The sequence below is a fragment of the Cupressus sempervirens genome, chromosome 4 (genome assembly GCF_028749045.1).
Source record: "Cupressus sempervirens isolate cs-2001-9-10 chromosome 4, ASM2874904v1, whole genome shotgun sequence".
Lineage (NCBI taxonomy): Eukaryota > Viridiplantae > Streptophyta > Pinopsida > Cupressales > Cupressaceae > Cupressus > Cupressus sempervirens.
In genome coordinates, this window is record NC_143121.1 from 850,377,321 (window position 1) to 850,396,735 (window position 19,415).

The 19,415-nt window shown below is 36.1% G+C and overlaps 1 protein-coding gene across 2 annotated transcripts; it reads left to right on the forward strand.

The window, feature by feature from the left end:
• Window positions 1-267: 267 nt before the first annotated feature.
• On the forward strand, window positions 268-7,546 carry LOC149564048 (transmembrane 9 superfamily member 2-like). Of its 2 annotated transcripts, XM_089827140.1 has the most exons (8): window positions 268-413; window positions 502-645; window positions 4,782-4,822; window positions 4,961-5,546; window positions 5,690-5,827; window positions 6,027-6,183; window positions 6,284-6,768; window positions 6,906-7,546. In XM_089827140.1, exons 2-8 carry the CDS (start codon window positions 503-505, stop codon window positions 7,123-7,125), a joined length of 1,770 nt encoding a protein of 589 aa, XP_089683266.1. In that variant the 5' UTR covers window positions 268-413; window position 502; the 3' UTR covers window positions 7,126-7,546. The 2 variants fall into 2 exon arrangements, with proteins under 2 accessions (XP_089683266.1, XP_089683265.1); XM_089827139.1 differs by having other exon boundaries at window positions 334-645.
• The last annotated feature ends 11,869 nt before the right edge of the window (window positions 7,547-19,415 follow it).

The window sequence follows — 19,415 nt, forward strand, 5'->3', positions numbered from 1 at the left end:
AAATCTCACCACTGAAATTAGCGAGCTTCAATAAGGAAAAAATTATTTTTTTATATGATTAAAAGCAAAATAAATAGAAATCAACACAAAAGAGAAAGCACTTCTAGAAAGAAGCCAAACTGCCACAGTAAGCACCTAGGCTAATCAACCTTTGGGAAAGTAACCAAACCAAGGTTACTAATCAACAACTCGTATCCATCCATTTGATAGAAGTACTGTAGCTCAGTTTTGCAATTTACCTCGGGAAGTCATTCAAGTGGTGATTTTAATTATGTCCAAACTAAACCCAAAGATGCCCAAGCTACAAAATTGCATGATTGGAGAATTTGTCGGAAGTGAACGAATCAGTAAAAATCTGCAGTAGTGGAGCCATATCCCAAGTCAAGCATCTCATTTTTTGCGTTCAATCCTAGGTTTGGTTTCTAGGTTTCCTCAAACATAAACGTCAATTTTTTCATGATACACGGACCCAGATCTGGTTCATGATTTTGGCATCTGCAGGATGGAAAGTTGGGTGTTTCTGCTGGGTTTTCTAGTTCTGTCATGGGGAGCTCAGGTGCAGGCCGGGTATTCTGATCACAAGTACAGTGACGGAGATCATGTGCCTCTTTATGCAAATAAAGTTGGCCCCTTTCAGAATCCAAGGTACTTGGACTTTTACATCTGTAAATACAGAGCCTTTCTGCGCATTTCTTTTCTTATTTGGTAGGTTTTTGTTTTTCATTTGTGGTTTCTTTGTCTATGTGTCCGGCCATGATGAGAAATATTAGTTCGTTTGCCCTCTTCGTGTTTCTGTATTTTTGTGTTGAAAATAAGGGTTTTGCTATAGATTAAATGGATGGCCTCCTGATTTATATCGGGGCTATTTTAAAGGATAGTTTGTGGCGTTGATTAGTGTTCTTATGGTGGCTAGTCACAAGAGAAAAGTTCACTATGTTCCTGGAGTCTGTTGTTATTGGTTTCTGTATGAATGTGGTGATTTGTACTTGTTATAGTTATTTTTTGGGAGACGCGATATTCAGCTGCTAAAGCTTAGGATTCAAAAGGGCTTAAATGATGAAATTTACCAGGATTCCAAAGTTCATACAATGGCTGCTGAGGGAATTCCTGGTCAGGGTATATGCGCTGGTAGCTGGATTGCACGCGGAATCCATCGGGCCGATCAATGGTAATAGCCCATGCTTGTCACTGTCGGGAATTAGTACTTGGAATTAGCTGTTTTCTGTAATACGATTTTGAGCTACCAAAATTTACCCGAATAATCATCGAACCCTTTGAAGTAAAACTCAAAATTTCTTACATTTATGCATCCGATAAGAGGGTTCACTGACGATTCTATTTATCCGTGAGACCTTCATGGATTTCAATCAATTGAGCCCTCCAAATACAAAACCCATTAGTCTCATCTGAATTTGTTTAATGAGATAAGTTGATAACTCGAACTTTCACCTTCTTGAGGGGTTGTACTTTATTTTTCTCTGTCTTAGAAAACTTGGAGTGGCATATTTGAATGAATTAAGTCCCATTTACGAAACGGGGATTGGCTATACCATGCTGGGTGGCTAAATGTTTTTCAGGGTTGGGTTCATCTGGGCACATCTGTACAAAAACATACTTAAATAATAAATACATACATATTTGCAGCCTCAAAACAGGAATGAAGTTCAGAATACCATATATCATGTATATATCATACAAAACTAACATAAATATTACAAACTTGAAATATGATATTACTAATTTGATATCAATTTATCTATTTGTTAAATTGGAATATCATTTAGATATTAATTGTTCAGTATTAAAGTAATAGAAGCTGTAATGGGCATCACATGAGTGTTTACTAAGACCAGCATCGGCATAATCATTGACATAAGTTAATGTAGATTGATCACAGGAAAGTTAGAAAGTTAGAAACACAGGCAGCCCCACGCTTACTTGCAGTAAAAGTATTCTGGGTATCAGACTTCTTAAACAGTGAAAACAACTACAGAATCAGAAGAGATTTGTTGTGCTACTTACTCTGGTGACTGTGAAGCTTACTGTGGTGACACTTATTTGTCAGACAAATTGCAATGTTTTTTATGGTGGAGGTTTTACATTCACAAAGTCATCCTAGTTATCTGATAGTGGAGCATGAGCCTTAGGCTGTATATCTTTGGTTAATAACCAATGACTAAGAGGTATCCATTCTACTAAATTTGTCTGAGGCACGATCTTGATCTCATTTTTTTTGATGTCGGAATCTTGCACTCGTAAAGACTTGACATCTGATATGCTCATTAAGAACCTTTCAACTTCACAGTGCACCAATAGATCAATAGCTCATTGACTAAAACTCAATGTTTTTATTTCACTGTTACCAACAAGACAAAAAAAAAAAAGAACATTTAATTAGAATTTAGGACACAATTGTGAAAGTCTAAATTTAAATAGAACGAATTGAAATTGTCACTTGCCACCGGACTCACCACAATATAGTTGGAATTGCCTGGGTATGGTCATGGATGATTCCAAATAAATGCGGGCAAAAAAACTTTGTATTGGATTTTGTTCTTTGTATTTAAAACTCATCTGAAGATGACCTCCATCAATAGTCATTATATAAATGACTAATTATAAAGCAATCTGATCTGATTACGAGTTCAAGAAAATGATGTTAATAATTATAAAGCAATGTGATCCGCTTAGCATCATTATGAGTTGAGAAGAGTTTTTAGTTATAGATATAATTTTATATAGTATCAACATTTTATTTCTTTTTCATTTAGATAATGGATCATGGAGTGTGATCTGAAGTATTAAAGCTAAAAATCTAAGTTGCTGAATCGTTAGACTTTTCCTAGTGTTTAAAGTATGAAACATAATGGAATCTGATTCTGAAAGAAATCTCCCTTGGGTACACATCTAGGATTTGTGTTTTTGAATGCCAAAATGTTTAGTGATTCTAGTTTTATCTTTTAGATATTTTAAAGACCTCGACTGCTTTTTTGTGAACTCTGAACTTATCTATTATGAAATTCTGGCTTGATCTTTTCGATACAGAAACCTGAAATTAAATTAGAATGATATGTTTCAAAATTTGAAATTTGTAATAGTTCTGTTTAACATATGTATAGATATATGACATTCTAAACTTAACTCCATTTTTAGGCTGCATCTATACATCTATACATATGAGTGTAAAAAAAAGGTACTCAACCCCTAAACACTTTTACTTGTCATATCAGCATTTTGTATCCACGTACCCGTACCTGTACCCATTCCCGATTCAACAAATTAGCTAAAAACTATAACACAGTCATATCCAGAAACTCTTCCGGATATTTTATAATGGGAGATGCGGGAGGTTAAAGGCTGTAAGAAGTCAATTTCGTTTAAGTGGATAAGAATTTATCACATATGGAAGAGCTGGCATTTACTTAAATTTATTTTCATTTAAATGGAGCTATAGTAGTGTCGTTATTACATTATTGTCCTGTCAACTTAAATAAAATATAAAAAACAAAAGCTTTTCTGCATATATGCGGAAAATGTAAATCTAAATGTAATTCCATTCCCATGCCATACAAAAGATTAAGGTAAGCAATAGAATGGTCAGTAACTAAATAATTAATTGTGATGAGTAAGCAGAAGGAAAACCATTTCCATCTTTAAATCTCTCTCTGAAGTCTAAACCATTTCCATTCAAGACGAGTGGACCGAGGGTGATACCTTTTAGCATTACCAGATATCTGAATTTGAGATACGGGAGCTAGTTTATTATGTCATAAACTGCAATTTTTTAATATGTTCACGGTGATACACATGTATGACTATGATGAGTAATAGATGCATTCCATTTCCGCTACTTATGTGGTTTTAATACTTTAGATAGTCTGGCCTCTTTTAGCGCCTTTCTCTGTACAGTTATGTCAGACCATTATAATTTCCTTGCCTTTGACATGTGTAATGTACTCAAGCTCTGGCCCATTAGGTTTTTGTTGTAAACTGAAGTTCTTCAAGCTAGGGTTGCCCAGGTCGAAGCGAAGTAGACACATGCTCTTCACCCTGCAACTACGGGGTTATTAAGTGTTGTACAATTACAGAATATCTTTTTCCTGCTGACAAAAAGGGGTTTGTGTTATAACAGTATCTAAACGCTAAAGGAAATATAGTTTATAGGGAGCTAGTGTGTTGGGCACAAAATAGCTATTTCTTGTATTTTATATTCAAAGGGCTAGTTACCACGCTCTAGCCGTCTCAATATTAGTGTAAGGTATTGACTTCAATGATATCTTCTAGTTTGGTGTTCATGAAAATATTGACATCTAATTGTTCCTATCTACAATTAAATTGTAGCTATCTTTTTCCAACAAAATTTATGGTCCCTGTAACAAGATTATGCTCTTCTTCCATACTCTATCAATGCAAATGAGTTTTTTTTTTGACGAGTGTTGCCAAGTTTTTATGGATTATTTTCTGCCAATTGGCAGTGTAGATACCTTTTTACAAATCATATTCTTCTATTGTTAAAATTTACCCGATCAAACCTTTTCATGGTAAATTATATATATTGAATGCATTTGCCAACTTTCATGAGCATTAGTAGTAAATTAAATTATTCTATAAAAAGGAATATTTTAATTTTTTATTAGCCTAAATGTAAGCGATTCTTAAAGGTTTTCTTTGTTTTATCTCCTATTTAAAAAATGAATGCTACTGCAATTTAATGGTTCACAGTTTAGATAAATATATTTTGGTTGTATCTTTGACTCTTTTGATTGTTTTACACTGTACAGTGAAACATATCGGTATTTTGACTTACCATTTTGTCGACCAGGTTTGTACAATACAGTTTTCCTCATTTACTTTTGAGCATTGTTTCTTTTTGAGTTTGTACATCTTTTTTGTGCTTTGAGTTATGTGAAACAACATTCTGAATGAAAACGAGATCTTTTGCACTGAGCCATAATTGCAGACCATATAACTGAGAAGAGGGAAGATCTGGGAGAAGTTTTGAATGGTGATCGTATGGTTGATGCTCGATATAGGCTTGATTTTAAAGTCAATAAGGAGTCCGAGACCCTTTGCAGAAAGAAGTTGACAAGGGAGGATTTGGTGAAGTTTAGAGAAGCTATTAAGAATGATTACTATTTTCAGATGTATTATGATGATCTACCAATTTGGGGCTTCATAGGGAAGTTTGACAAGGACATGAAGCCTGATCAGAAGGGGCCTAAATATTTACTTTACACACATGTCCATTTTGAAATTCTATATAACAAAGATCGTGTCATTGAAATCAATGTGCGCACTGATCCGAGATTCAGTGTTGATATCACTAAAGACGAGGACATTGAAGTTGAGTACATGTACTCTGTTAAGTGGACAGAAACTGATGTTCCCTTTGAGCAACGGATGGAGAAATATTCGAAGTCTTCATCTTTGCCCCAGCATTTGGAAATCCATTGGTTTTCTATCATCAATTCTTGTGTGACAGTACTACTCCTAACAGGATTTCTAGCAACAATACTAATGCGCGTTCTGAAGAATGATTTTGTCAAGTAAGGTTCCCTGCTGCTACATCTAAACAATTATGTCTGCTTGTTTGTTAAGCAGGGATTTGGAGCCTTGGTTTAGTTGGAGATTGGTCATTGCAAGTTTATTTCTATTTGCTAACATTCCTTTTGCTTTTGATAATTGAAAGATATTCCCATGATGAAGAAACAGCGGATGATCAAGAGGAGACAGGATGGAAATATATCCATGGAGATGTTTTCAGATACCCTCCGCGAAAGTCTCTATTTTGTGCTATTTTGGGCTCTGGCACGCAGCTACTGGCACTGTATGTCATTGTAGAACTTATTGCCTTTATCAATTAGACAGTGATAAAAGTTTTAATAATGATGATGTGTACTGCTTCTAACCGTAAATTTTAATTTTAATTGTTTTGCCTGATGTAAAAAATAAGTCCTCTCTTAACGTTTTTTCAAATTTTATTATTTTACTTTTTTGATATAAATTGCCTTACATGTTTAATGCAGTGCTATCTTCATCTTTATGCTTGCATTGGTGGGCGTTTTCTATCCGTATAACAGGGGTGCCCTCTATACTGCACTGGTTGTTATATATGCTCTTACATCTGGTATTGCAGGATACACAGCGGCCTCCTTCTATTGCCAACTTGAAGGAAAAAACTGGGTAATTACATAGATTTCATTCACTGTTAGTGATTTTGTAATTCATGACATGTGGCGTTGGTATAATTTAAATTTAACATCTTAAATATTACTCTTGGCAGGTACGGAATCTGTTATTGACGGGTTGTCTATTTTGTGGGCCTTTATTCTTAACATTTTGCTTCCTGAACACAGTTGCTATAACCTACCATGCCACTGCTGCATTACCATTTGGAACGATTCTTGTGATTCTCCTTATCTGGACACTTGTCACCTCTCCTTTACTTGTCTTGGGGGGCATTGCTGGGAAGAACAGTAAGACTGAGTTTCAAGCTCCTTGTCGAACCACAAAGTATCCCCGAGAGATTCCCCCATTACCATGGTACCGAGGGACAGTTCCTCAGATGGCAATGGCAGGCTTCTTGCCATTCAGTGCCATATACATTGAGCTTTACTATATTTTTGCAAGCTTATGGGGTCACAAGATTTACACAATCTATAGCATCCTCTTCATTGTTTTCATTATTCTTATAATTGTAACGGCATTTATCACAATTGCCCTTACATACTTTCAGCTTGCTGTTGAAGACCATCAGTGGTGGTGGAGGTTAGTACCGTGCCTTCAACTTTCTATTTTACTATAAAAGAGTTTCTATGCTCTATTTCAGTTTTAAATTGATTGAAGCTTTTGATGTTTCAGCTTTCAAGTTATCTAACTGAAACATTTCATGAGTTTTGATGCAGATCGGTCTTATGTGGTGGATCAACTGGTGTTTTCATTTTTGGTTACTGCTTCTACTATTATTTTGCACGATCGGATATGACTGGCTTTATGCAGACGTCATTCTTCTTTGGTTATATGGCTTGCATATGCTATGGATTCTTCCTAATGCTGGGAACTGTTGGTTTCCGTGCATCTTTGCTGTTTGTCCGACACATATACCGTTCAATAAAGTGCGAGTAGCCCATGGAAGGAACAGATATACCCTTTGGTGCACGTTCACTTTTAATGTAGAAACTGATTCTAACAGCCATTTATTATATAATATATTCCATGCCGACATGTTTCAAGGGCTGTATACTCTAAAAAGGGAATTAGGGAAGCTGCGTCATGGTAAAAATCACTGTGTATCTTTATAATAGTTTTTCTAGAATGGAAACATTTGTTTAGGTTGAGGTGGTTGCAAAGATCTAAAACATTTGTTTAGGTTGAGTTGGTTGCAAAGATCTAAAACATTTTTCATGTAAAGTTTACCATTTGCACCAATTTAGACCTCAAAAAGGCACACAAGATGAATAATTTATCTTCAGATATCTAGGCATTTCCTTAATACTTCTTGATGTGAATCAACTCGGAGCAAGTTTTGAAGAGTTTTTTGTATTCACTTCAGAGGGCTATATTCTCAAATTGTATGTCTATTCATTTTTTAGTTTGGGAAATTTGTACATGTTTTTCATGTATTATATTTTGACCTGAGCTTTCTAGAACTTGGCGGGCGGGCTTTGTTTAATGTGTTTAAATGGCCTATGCATTATTTATTTTTGTTTCTTCCATTTCATGTCAGATTTGATTTGCAAATTTTCATCTTTATCTATAATTACAGTAGCTGCAACTTAGTCCTGTATGAGTAGGCTGCTATTGTTGTGCGATTTTTCTTCTTTCGTTGCTCTGATGTCTAGTTTCAAGTTGTATCATAAATTTGTGTATTGAGATCTACTCAGTATTGTGTTGCTCATTCTTTAGTATGTTTTCCATTGCTTTAGTATGTTTTCCATTGTTTGCAAATGAGATCTGCTAGAGCATGTTGGTAAGCAAGTATGGTTGTAAGTTCGAAAATCAGCTAATTAGAACCTGCAAGAGCATGTTTAAACAGAAACCTAAGTTGCCGCTTTGGGTTTGGGGATGGATTTGGGTTCGAGTTCGGGTTCGTGGGTTAGGACAATTTTTTTCCCATTTGGATTTGTGGGTGAGTTCGTGAGTGTCTATATATATATATATATGTGCATTCTATATAAAATAAAATAAAAAAGAAAGAAAAATATGCATGATTATAAAATTAACTTACTGAGTCATTTCATAGAATGAATATATTAGAAAAAATATTAATTCTTCGGGCCCACAGGCCGTGGGCCCTCCCAGAGCTGCTTGGGGTCCAGGCAGAGTCTCTGTTTGGGACTGTGGGTCTGCCCAGGTCCACTCTGTAGACCCACAGTCCCAAACAGGGACCCTGCCTGGACTTGTAGCGGACCCGGGCTCGAATCAAGACCCGGACCTGAGCTCCAGTGTCTGAACCCAGCTTTCCAGATAGAAACAGTTGAGACAAAAGCCAATGTTAAAATTCTGATTATTGGCGAGAGAGGTCTCCATATACCATTTTGCATCAGATAGACAAATGTTAAAGAAGTTAAGAGAGTTCGGAAAACAGGTAACAAGTTTGCTTTGAGTTACCACTATATTCTATCCTGCAGGGAAACTGATCAATTGACATGCAGAACTAAGAAAATGAGTCATCAGGTTTGGAAAGAGATAACTTACCATACAATCATGGAATCAAGGCACAACAAACAGTGCAAAACTGGACTACTTGTTTCAAGCCTTGATCCCACACCTATCGTCAAGTCTCTTCCCTCCCGTTTGCCTATTGGTTAAGCCCGTAGGCTTATTACTTAACCATACATGATACAGCCAAAGCAATGTTTCTTCCATTCGCTATTGTAGTTTCAATTGTTTGTTTGTAATATATTGTTTATGGTGGGTAGGCATATAACAAAAAAGAGTGGCATCCGAGGACTTTTTTTTTTCTTCATAGTGATGGATGTAAGGAGAATTGAAAATGAAACTTTTTAGGGTCTGTTTGTTTGTTGGCATAGGAATAGAAAATTATAATGAAAAATTGGAATAGGAATGGAAATAGGGAATGGGAATGGAAAATAGCAATCCCATTCTTGTTTGGTTTACCTGATATTTAATTAGGAATATGTTAATCCCTTATTTGATTGTACAAAAGTGGAATTAAAATACAGTTTTAGTTTACTCCTTAGAAAAGGCTAGAGAAACGCTTGCAGGTCATAACATGGGATCAATGGGATTGGAAGCTACCCGGGCAGAGCTTTCAGAATTGGCCTTAAAAGTGAAAAATGAGTGCCTTAATCCTGTATTTTGAGCCTTGGCATTCACTTCTTTGCCTGAAATTCCAGGTTTATGTCCTGAACCATTATTACACTGTCAGTCCCAAGTTGCAGACTGTTCGATCTACACTGTACAGCTGCCTCACATCAAATGAAATCTCTGAGAAGAGCCCAATTAAGAACCCAACTAAGAACATTCACAACGGTGGTAGAAAACGACCAAGGTCTGCATATGAGAACAAAATGCAGTTTTGGCAGAATCAACAAATGGCGGCACAAGAATTTCTTTCATCTTCTTCCTCTAGAACAAAGAGTCCTAGCACCAAAGAAGCTTTTCATGAGAAGACTGTTAAGTAACCGAATACTAGCCGAAGAGAATTGTAACAGCCTCTTTTGATACAAAAAGATCCGAACAAGAAAGGAATGGATTGTTTGTTGATCCCCCCTGTATACAAGACAAAAGCAAATCAAGGGCAAACGATAGATGCCTGTGACGATATGAAGAGACCCTCAAATCGCAGACAAAGACTTGGGGAAATGATCTCCAGCAAAATCCTTCTATTGCAGTCGTAAAATGCCGAATGAGTGCCAAGCAGAAACCTGTCGAGTTGTGAAATGAGTAAAATGAGCTCCAAATTGATATGTTCATACGTGCAGCAACGATCAGACTTTAAAAATGATATAATTTGAAAAACTGTTATTGAGAATAGGAATGGCCTATTCCAATAACAATTATTTTTTATAATGGAGATATGTTCATTTTTGGGGCAAAATGAGCATATGAATTTCAATTCTATATTCTAATTTTGTGCACCAAACAACAAATATAAAACCTATTCTTATTTTCATCTATCTATTCCAACAAACAAAATACAAAATTAGAATTAGAATCTGTTTATCCTAATTTGACTCCAAAATGAGCATTACCGGTATTCCTATTCTTATTCTACTTTTTAATAAATGACGGTTGTCGAGTCCGTGACTTTGTCCCAACTTTGCCACTTTATTACATTTTGCCGCTTGTACTATTTCGTTTGTCCATTAACTATTTCCTCCATTCATCATAAGATATAAACCATGTCAACATTATTTGGAATTTAAATATGTTTTTTTTTTTAAAGACAGAAGACTAATATTAGATTTAAGATCTTTTCTAAACTTTTATAAAAGTATCTTTACAAATAAATCTTCTATTTATTCTTATAATAAGAACTATGTAGAAAACCTTGACTTATTTGTATTTTTTATTTCTTGCCAATGACCTTGATGATCTTGACTTAATTGTATTTTCTTACTGATGACCTTGACTTATTTTTATTTTTTATTTCTTACTGATGACCTTGATGACCTAGACTTATATGTATTTTTTATAAACTAGCTTATATATATTTTTTATATATAAAATAAGCCGGGAGATATCCTTCTCGATGCACCTATTTTCACATTCCCATAATTTTCATCATTGCATATATATGTGAGAAGAGGTGTGAGAAAATGATTCGAGACTCTTGATCTGCCTCATTTTTCCGTTTCTTGCCTCATTTTTCCATTTCCTCTATGTAATTTGCATGATTTTGATTATATTTAATTTATTTCTATTTTGTTTTCTTGACATGTAAATGAATGTCAAATTTTTCTCAAAATGGAAAATGTTTACATTGAGTATTGCTGCCATTGTAGAAAGCCTCTCGACTTGATTAAAAATACAAAAAAGTCAAGGTCATCAATAGGATATTTAAATGATCTTTCAACATAGTTTTTATTATAAGACTAAATAGAAGATTTATTTGTAAAGATAGTTTTATAAAAGTTTAGAAAATATATCAAATTTGATATTAGTCTTTTTTGTCATTTGAAAAAAATTTATATATTAAACTTTAAATAATGTTGACATAGTTTATATCTAATGATGAATGGAGGAAATAGTTGATGGACAGATGAAATAGTTCAAAAATGCATTTGAGCGGCAAAATGCAATAAAGCAACAAAGTCACGGTCTCGACAATCTATCAAATTGAGTTTATTTAAAAGTGGAATAAGAATAGGAATACTGGTAATGCTCATTTTGGAGTCAAATTAGGATAAACAGATTCTAATTCTAATTTTGTATTTTGCAACAAACATCAAATTAGCAAATGAGGGTATTTTTTTCTTATTTCCACCCAATTTCTACAACCAAACGGAGCTTTTGTTAATGTGGTATGTTTGCAATTCCAACTTTTGCATTTTAGAAGCAATGACATTGCATTTTTACTATTTTATCATTTTTTCTCTAGCCCTTTTCTTTTGAGTAATCCAATCCTCTGCCTTGGATTGGCCAAAGGCTAAATGTTGTGAGAACTGCTGCATTGAGAGACCAACTGCCCCCGTGAAATCTTTGTGTACACCTCTCCAATGCAAAGTCTGGAAGGATGACTTGCTAGAACTCCATCCAACACCATGGAAAGGAGAGTTATTTGGGTAAACATCCCATCCAAAAGAGTTTTTACCTTGGGATTGACCTTTTTAGTGCCAATTTCTCAATAGATAGAAAACAAGTTTGTAATATTGTGATATTGATATCGGGATTTTAATTGTGTGATTTTTGAGTCAAACTCATTGACCCATGTTTCATGAGTAGTGATTCAACATGAATCCATCTCTCATGACAATAAATGGAACACTGAGTGCTCATTGGATCTAGGTGATGCTCACAGTTTGTAATAGTTTAAGAGAAGATGAGTCTAGGGTTATGGGAATCTTACAAGTACCAAAACTCCCAGAACCTGGGTACACAAAAACTGACAGTTGGCAGGTTAAGTGTGCATCTTAATATTATATCTATAAGATGTTCACAATTCATATTTTATTTTCCTTCGCTCTACTACATTCTGATGATGGATCATGGAATATGATCTAAAATGTTGATGCTAAAAACTGTTACACAATCAATTCCAGAAGAGAAAAAAATATACATCTTAAGAATGCCAGAAGTCTATATTTCATTGCAATCTTCTTACAAGGTTGCCCATAGCTCGAAAAAATCTGGGCTTTTAGAAAACCTTGTCAACTGTTCCTCAATCCCATTGAGAATCTATCAAATACTTTGTCTTTGAGTGGATTTAACAGACTACTGATTAATGAAGAGAGCGGTTGCTAATTTAGAAACATCACAACCATCTGAATTTACCAACTAAATTATGTGTCTTAACCAAGATCATGTTTTGACAGAAATCTAGAAAAGCCAATAAATTTTTTTTTTTGCTTGGATACGGAACCTACTGAGTTTGATATTGAGATCACAAGAGTACAGGTCATTCTAGAGATTCATGAATCTACTAGATGTTCTCCTGCAGTAAAGAAGAAAGACCAAGCAAAAAATGAACCTAAGAAAACTACAAGGCAATCAGTTTCAAGAAGCCTAAGATTACTAAGAAAAAGAAAAGCACTAAGGACAAACAAAAAAAGAAGAGGTCACAGAACAAGGAATTGAGGAACAAGTTGCTCTAAGGACAACTGTACCTTCACCAATTCAGCTACAAGGAACATATATGATAGAGAACTTAGATAAAGTGATTGAAGAATTTGATGATAACTTCACCTCACTAACTAATCTAGCGACATTGAAAGCTCAACAAGAATTTAAAGCAAAGCTATTTCATAAGGTATGTGATAACATAGGAAATGATCTACAAGTCATTGACACATGCATTCAAGATATTAGAGGATGCATATATGAAGCAAAAAGATATATATTGCATGCACAAGAGCAAATCGATTTACTGGAGATGTCATAGAGTGTGTTAAAAAAATGAGGCAAAATTAGAACAGATTGTTGGAGATTAGGAGAAATATGATTTGAGCATCATTGAAGTTGACAAGAGAGTGAGTAAAACATTCAATGCACTTGATATATTGGAGAATGAGAGGAACAAAATGATAGCAAGATTTATTCAATTTAGAGATCACTTGACTCCAAAGATGACATTTTACAAAAGTAGTTGAATACCTTACTTGATGCAAATAATTCTAATGAGAATTTCATCCTAATGGACCTAAATGGAGAAGAAGTTGGTACATATGGGATATGTGCGATGATACAAGTAGTTAAGTCTATAAAGAAGACTTGGGATGTAGAATATGAGACATTCATAAGAAACTTCTTATATTGTACCATATTTTTGCCTTAGAAGGGCAACTATGTATTATATAGATGATATAATGATCTATATTTTGAATGACCATAATTTTGTAAAGTTTTTGAAAATTTGAAGACACAATTTTTGTTACTTAGCTAATTTTTGACAATATCTCATTCAATGCCAAAAGGGGAGATTGTTGGCAAGTTGGCTAGGGTGAGTTAATAAATGTAGTCATTAATAGAAACATTATGCAAAGGTAATACCATTTAAGACAAATAGTTAGGTATATGCTTATAGAGAAAATTGTGAAAGTGTCACTTAGGAAAATAGTGAACAGATGGATTGTTTGTTTCAGTGAGATTCACTGGAAGTGGATACATGTCTATAAATTCGGGAGATGTTAATATGAGAAGTCTTCATGTTATATCCAAGATCTCTTAACTTAGTTTTGTGATTAACACAAGTTTTGGAAGGAAATATTATTAACAATTTGCTATCATGAAAGCAGAGTAAATGGTATAATATGTGCAAGAATTTGGCTTAGGCCAGAATTCACCCAAGAACTAAAGAACTGAATACAAGCACATAGTAGACCAAAATAGACAGAGTATGATCAGAATGATGATATTCATTCAATAACTGGATTAAGAGTACACTAGGAGTGCTTGAATATAAAGGCCTCAGGAGAGTTTCTAGAATGCATAGAAGTTAGCATCATGATATGTCATACAACCAGGCACATGTCCACCAGATATGAATTATCCTCCATTGAGCATGGGATTAAGTGCGATGATGTGAGGATAAGCCTACAATGGTGTAGCACGCAAATAAGTGGAGTAGACAACATGTGCTAAATGAGGAGTGCGGACAACTGTGTTGTCAACATTACAACTCAGTGAATGATATACTCCTGTGTTGTAGACACCATGTGCATAATTAGAGTTGCATAACTCAATGAGAGTACACAAACTGTGATGTCCCCTTCTAGCTAGAGACATCACTTTAGCTGGTGATTAGCCTATCAGAGACCCTCGTAGGCTAATAAGATTGGATAGAGGGTCACCTTGGTGTGGAGATTCTCCAAGGACCAGAGCAGAGTACTCTTTTGGGTTGCCAGAGTTTGTTTATGATGAGTTTTCCTTTGAGTTTGGGTTGGTCAGGCTATTTTTAGCAGTTTTGGAGTTATAAAGATAGACCCCTGCTATTTTTAGAAAAGGGGTATGGTCATATGCAGGTCTATCATGTTAGCTCCCAGTCCAAAGGACATTCAAAAATGTTGAGTAATAATGGCGATATTAATGTTTATTTAGTTAAAATAAACATTATTGGTTTTGAGCCTATATTGTTAAGTTATAATATATAACTTAAGTGAGGGTCATGATATCATAAAAGGGGCCATCATTTCAATTAATTGTGGGTCCAAGCTTATGGAAAAATTAAAAGGGGTTTTCTAAGTTTTAATGTAATAACATTTTTTATGTTATTATTATATCTTTTATCCCACATTGAGCGTGGAGACTCATTCTGGAGTTGAGGAGTCCTTATAAACAAACCTTGTCTTCCTTCAAGAGTAGGTTATGAGAATTGCTTAAAAACTTTGCCTTGTGAAATTTCTTGAAGTTGTGGCAACAAGGGTTTCTACAAGTTTGAGAAGAATTCAGACTGTGGAGAACGTAGTATCTTCAGAGTTGATGCAATTTGAGGGTGTGAAATATCACTTGAATTTTGCCTGTGAGTTGACTTCATTCTGGAGTCAATATTGTGTTTCAGTAAGAAAAAAGTGGATGAATCTGTTTACAGGTTGGAAGGGGTTATAACAGCAGCTACAGTGCTGTGAACAGTACAACGCTACAGTGAATTAAAAATCAGAGATTTAATATTGCGGTTTTTGATAGGCGCTGCCCAAGGAGGAAGCAACCAGCAGCGTGGTTGCGTATCGGAGAGAAAAATTAGGTTTGTTTCAACTATTAATGATGATGTTTTTAATGTATGCTTCCAGCAATAAGTATTGTACAAACATTAGGAGCCATCTGAATAAATGAATTTGATTAGCATTATAATCAGATTTGAGTTATAATTTGAGGTAGATTAGTTTTTCAATATTTGTATTTTCTTTTCATCAACTCAAAAACCCAAAAACAGCTTAAAACATTAAAAAACAAACCAAAACAATTATTACACCCAGGGAAACAAACAATGATCAGCGTAGAGCCTATTTGGGGTTCTTACATTGGTATCAGAGCAGGAGGTCTCGAGGTTGAGACCCGCGGAGCATGGTGGGCTGTGATGTCCCTAGAGTGGGCCCTTAACGGAAGGTGACTTAGGTCTGTCTGTGCGGTTTGTCGCTACCACGTGTCCGGGGTCCTCGCCAGCGAGGCTATCCTGGGGTTGCCCCCTTAACGCGGGGAGGTGCCGTTTACTAACAGTCCGGGCTTTTGGTACAACTGGTAACCGTTGTACCAAAAGCCCAGACTGTTAGTAAACGACACCTCCCCGCGTTAAGGGGGCAACCCCAGGATAGCCTCGCTGGCGAGGACCCCGGACACGTGGTAGCGACAAACCGCATGGACAGACCTACGTCACCTTCCGTTAGGGGCCGACTCTGGGGACATCACACAAACTCCTAAGTGTCTCACCTAAAATAATAATAAAATAATGCAAAATAATTAAATAATGCATTAACCTAAGTAAAACTTAAGTAAGTGTAATAAGTAAATACTTATTTACACCAACACCCCCCCTTAAGTGCAACTTAGGGGAATGCCCTTAAGCTTATGAAATCTAGGATGAAATGCAAGATGGGTCCCGGCTACTAGGCCATGTTAGGTACTCATGTACATAATGATATGCAATCTCTCATAAAGCGGGGAAAGAGGGAAAACCTTGTGGGAAAAACCCTCTCCCAAAAAGAGAGATTACATAAGAGAATGATGAGAAGAGGAAGAGAGACAGGATGGGCTCCCACCCCCAAAGAAGAATGCCGAACAATGAATGCTCCAATGAAGAAGCTAATCCAAGATTGCAGAATGGTGTTCCTCCCCTTAGGAAGAAACAATGCCAAGGGTACAAATGAGATGCTTCCATTGTGTGTGGAAAGAATCCCATGAATAAGTGATATCTCTGAAAACTGCTCAACTGGCTGAAGAACCTGTCTCAAAGAACGGTTTGTCTCTACAACTGATAAAGAACCTTGCTACAACTGCTGATCATAAGTATCCACAATCACTTCAACCTGTAAGGATCGATCATGTAGAGAATGAACAAGAGAGTCTGATGGAGCTCTCGTGACAATTGAAGAAGGTAATTCTGCATCAAGAAGAAGAGGCAGATCATCAATCCTGTCCCCCAAATCTGTCACTGAACTTGTATCTAGAAGACTGGATGTACCTTGCTGTTCTGGACCTATCACTGTGGCTATGTATGCATGTGGACTGAACTGATAAAGAGACCTCTCACTGTATATGTCGATAGAACCCAAAGTGTTTGAATCTGTTGAAGCACTATCGCTGGTGTCACTATTAGTATCCACACTGTATGATGGGCGAAGAGGAGTAGAGGACAAGCTGGGAGAACTTTCCTCAAAATGTACTTCCTTCTCGACAAATAATCTAATGTGTCTCAGGATCTAGAAGTCTATATGACTTCACACTATCTTCATAACCAATGAAGGTACAATGCCGAGGTGACTATGCCTTGCATCCCTTGGAAGATCTCTTTGCCCATGCAGGACAACCGAAGACTCTGAAGTATGTCACAATAGGTTTTTTGCTACACCATGCCTCAAAAGGAGTTTTTCCATCTAAGGCTGGATGAGGAGAACGATTAAGAATGTGAGTGGCACTTGAGATTGCTTCGACTTCTAATGATGGATCGAGAGACTTGGCATGAATCATGTAACTTGCCATAGACTTAAGAGTGTGGATCCTCAAAGCTGCAACATCTGTCTTATGTAGACTAAATGTTGACGGAGTCTGAAGATCAATTCCCTCATGTCTGCAAAAGTCCTTAAGTCTTCTGTTCACATCCATGTTTCCATTGTCCATGCAAAGTACTTTGATGGCCTTTCTGGATTTCCGTTCTACATGAGCCTTGAAGTCTAGAAACTTGTCCAACAGTTCATTCTTGTTATGTAGAAAGTAGACCCAAGTGAACCTTGAAAAGTCATCAACTAAGGTAAGTATGTAGCGACCCTGGTTGAATGCAAAAGGACCTGCTAATACCATGCGAACCATTTGAAGAACACCTGTTGCTCTAGAAGACTTCCCTCGTTGTAACTTCCCCTCTGGATGCATATCCACTGAATCTGTTGAACACTCACCCTTAGAAAAGTTGATTTGAGGCAGACCTTTGACCATGTGGTATGTGCAAAGTTGCTGAAGGTAGCGATAGTCAAGATGACCATACCGCTCATGCCATAATTGCATGTTTGAATTTGATTACGATAACAAGGCTTTTCAAGGAGACTTGGGCACAAAATGAGAGAAAGAGTACAACCTCTTGTGATCATTCACTTTCCCCACTACAACCAAGGAATCATCTTGAAGACTATGCACTTTTACTGAGTCTGGAAGGAACTCAACTCTATGTCCATCTCCAAGGTGAGTGATTTGGTAGATTGAGAGGAGATTCGAACTTAGGTTTGGAACATAGAGAACTTCTTGAAACTCTCCATTTTCCATCTCCACGTTTCCTTTCCCTTCAACTTCCATTTTGCTGTTATTCCCCATGAAGATGTGCGGTACCCTTGAGTGCTTCATTGAAGAAAAATCCTCCTTTGAAGAACCCATGTGATATGAGGCACCTGAGTCAAATATCCATTCCTTTGAAGAGTTTGAATTAGCCATGAGTGCTTTCCCTTTGCCCTTTGAATCTAATGAAGACGCTTTATCCTTATAAGCATTAGGCAATGGAACATTATGTTTCTTCATGATGTTGGTCAATTCATCAATCTTCTTAAGATAACACTCATGCTCTTCATGACCCGATTTCTTGCAATATGTGCACTTCTTCTTCTCCTTATTGTTGTCCCCTTTCTTGTTGGAATTCGAGGACTTGTCTTGTTGATTAGATTGTGGTGTTTCCTTTTCTGCATCCTCAGATTTGTCTTTCTTCCACTCCTTACCCTTTCCTTTATTTGAAGATTGTGCAGCTGAATTTTGAGAACCCTCATTAGCCACCAATGCTTTGGACTGAGGTGATTTGAGAATCCCCATTGATTTCAACTTCTTTTCTTCATCATCCAATAGTTTAGAATATTCATCAAAAGTGACTTTCTTGTAGACAGAGCCTAAGGTAGTCTTTGAGGTGTTAAAAGAAGATACAAATGTGGAATATTCTGATGGCATCTTGTTATGGATGAGATAGATCAGTCTGTCATCTTTGATAGAACTCCCACAATCAGTAAGCTTTGTCCTTAATTCATTCACCTTGATGATGAAGTCCTGTATTGAGTCATACGACTTAGGATCTAAGGATACAAGCTCATCTTCTATTTTGAACACATCCTCTTCAGACACTTTACCATAAAGGCTTTCGAGGGTATCCCAAGCTTCCTTGGATGTAGTACATTTCTTAATTTGATACATGATTTTATCATCTACCCCCAAACATATATCACCTAGGGCTTTCCTATCCATAGCTACCCAATTTGAAATATCACTTGCAAAAACATTATCACCTGCTGGTTTAGAAAGAGTACCATCTACATATTGTGAAACTCCATTATGCATTAAGTGATACAACATTTTGATTGACCACGAAGCATAGTTATGAGGAGTTAATTTAGGAAACTTAAAGTTGCCCATAATGTAGAAAATGAAAGAAAATTGCAGAAAAGAGAGAACACAACACCAAGAACACCCCCCCTTTTCACTAAATCAAGAACCCCCCAAAAATAGATGCTTTGGGCACTTTATCAGTAGTGCGATTATAATGTGCCACTAGCCAATTTTGGCCTTTGTGGACTTCTGATTTTTCTTGTTACAACTTCTTAATAGAGTACAAA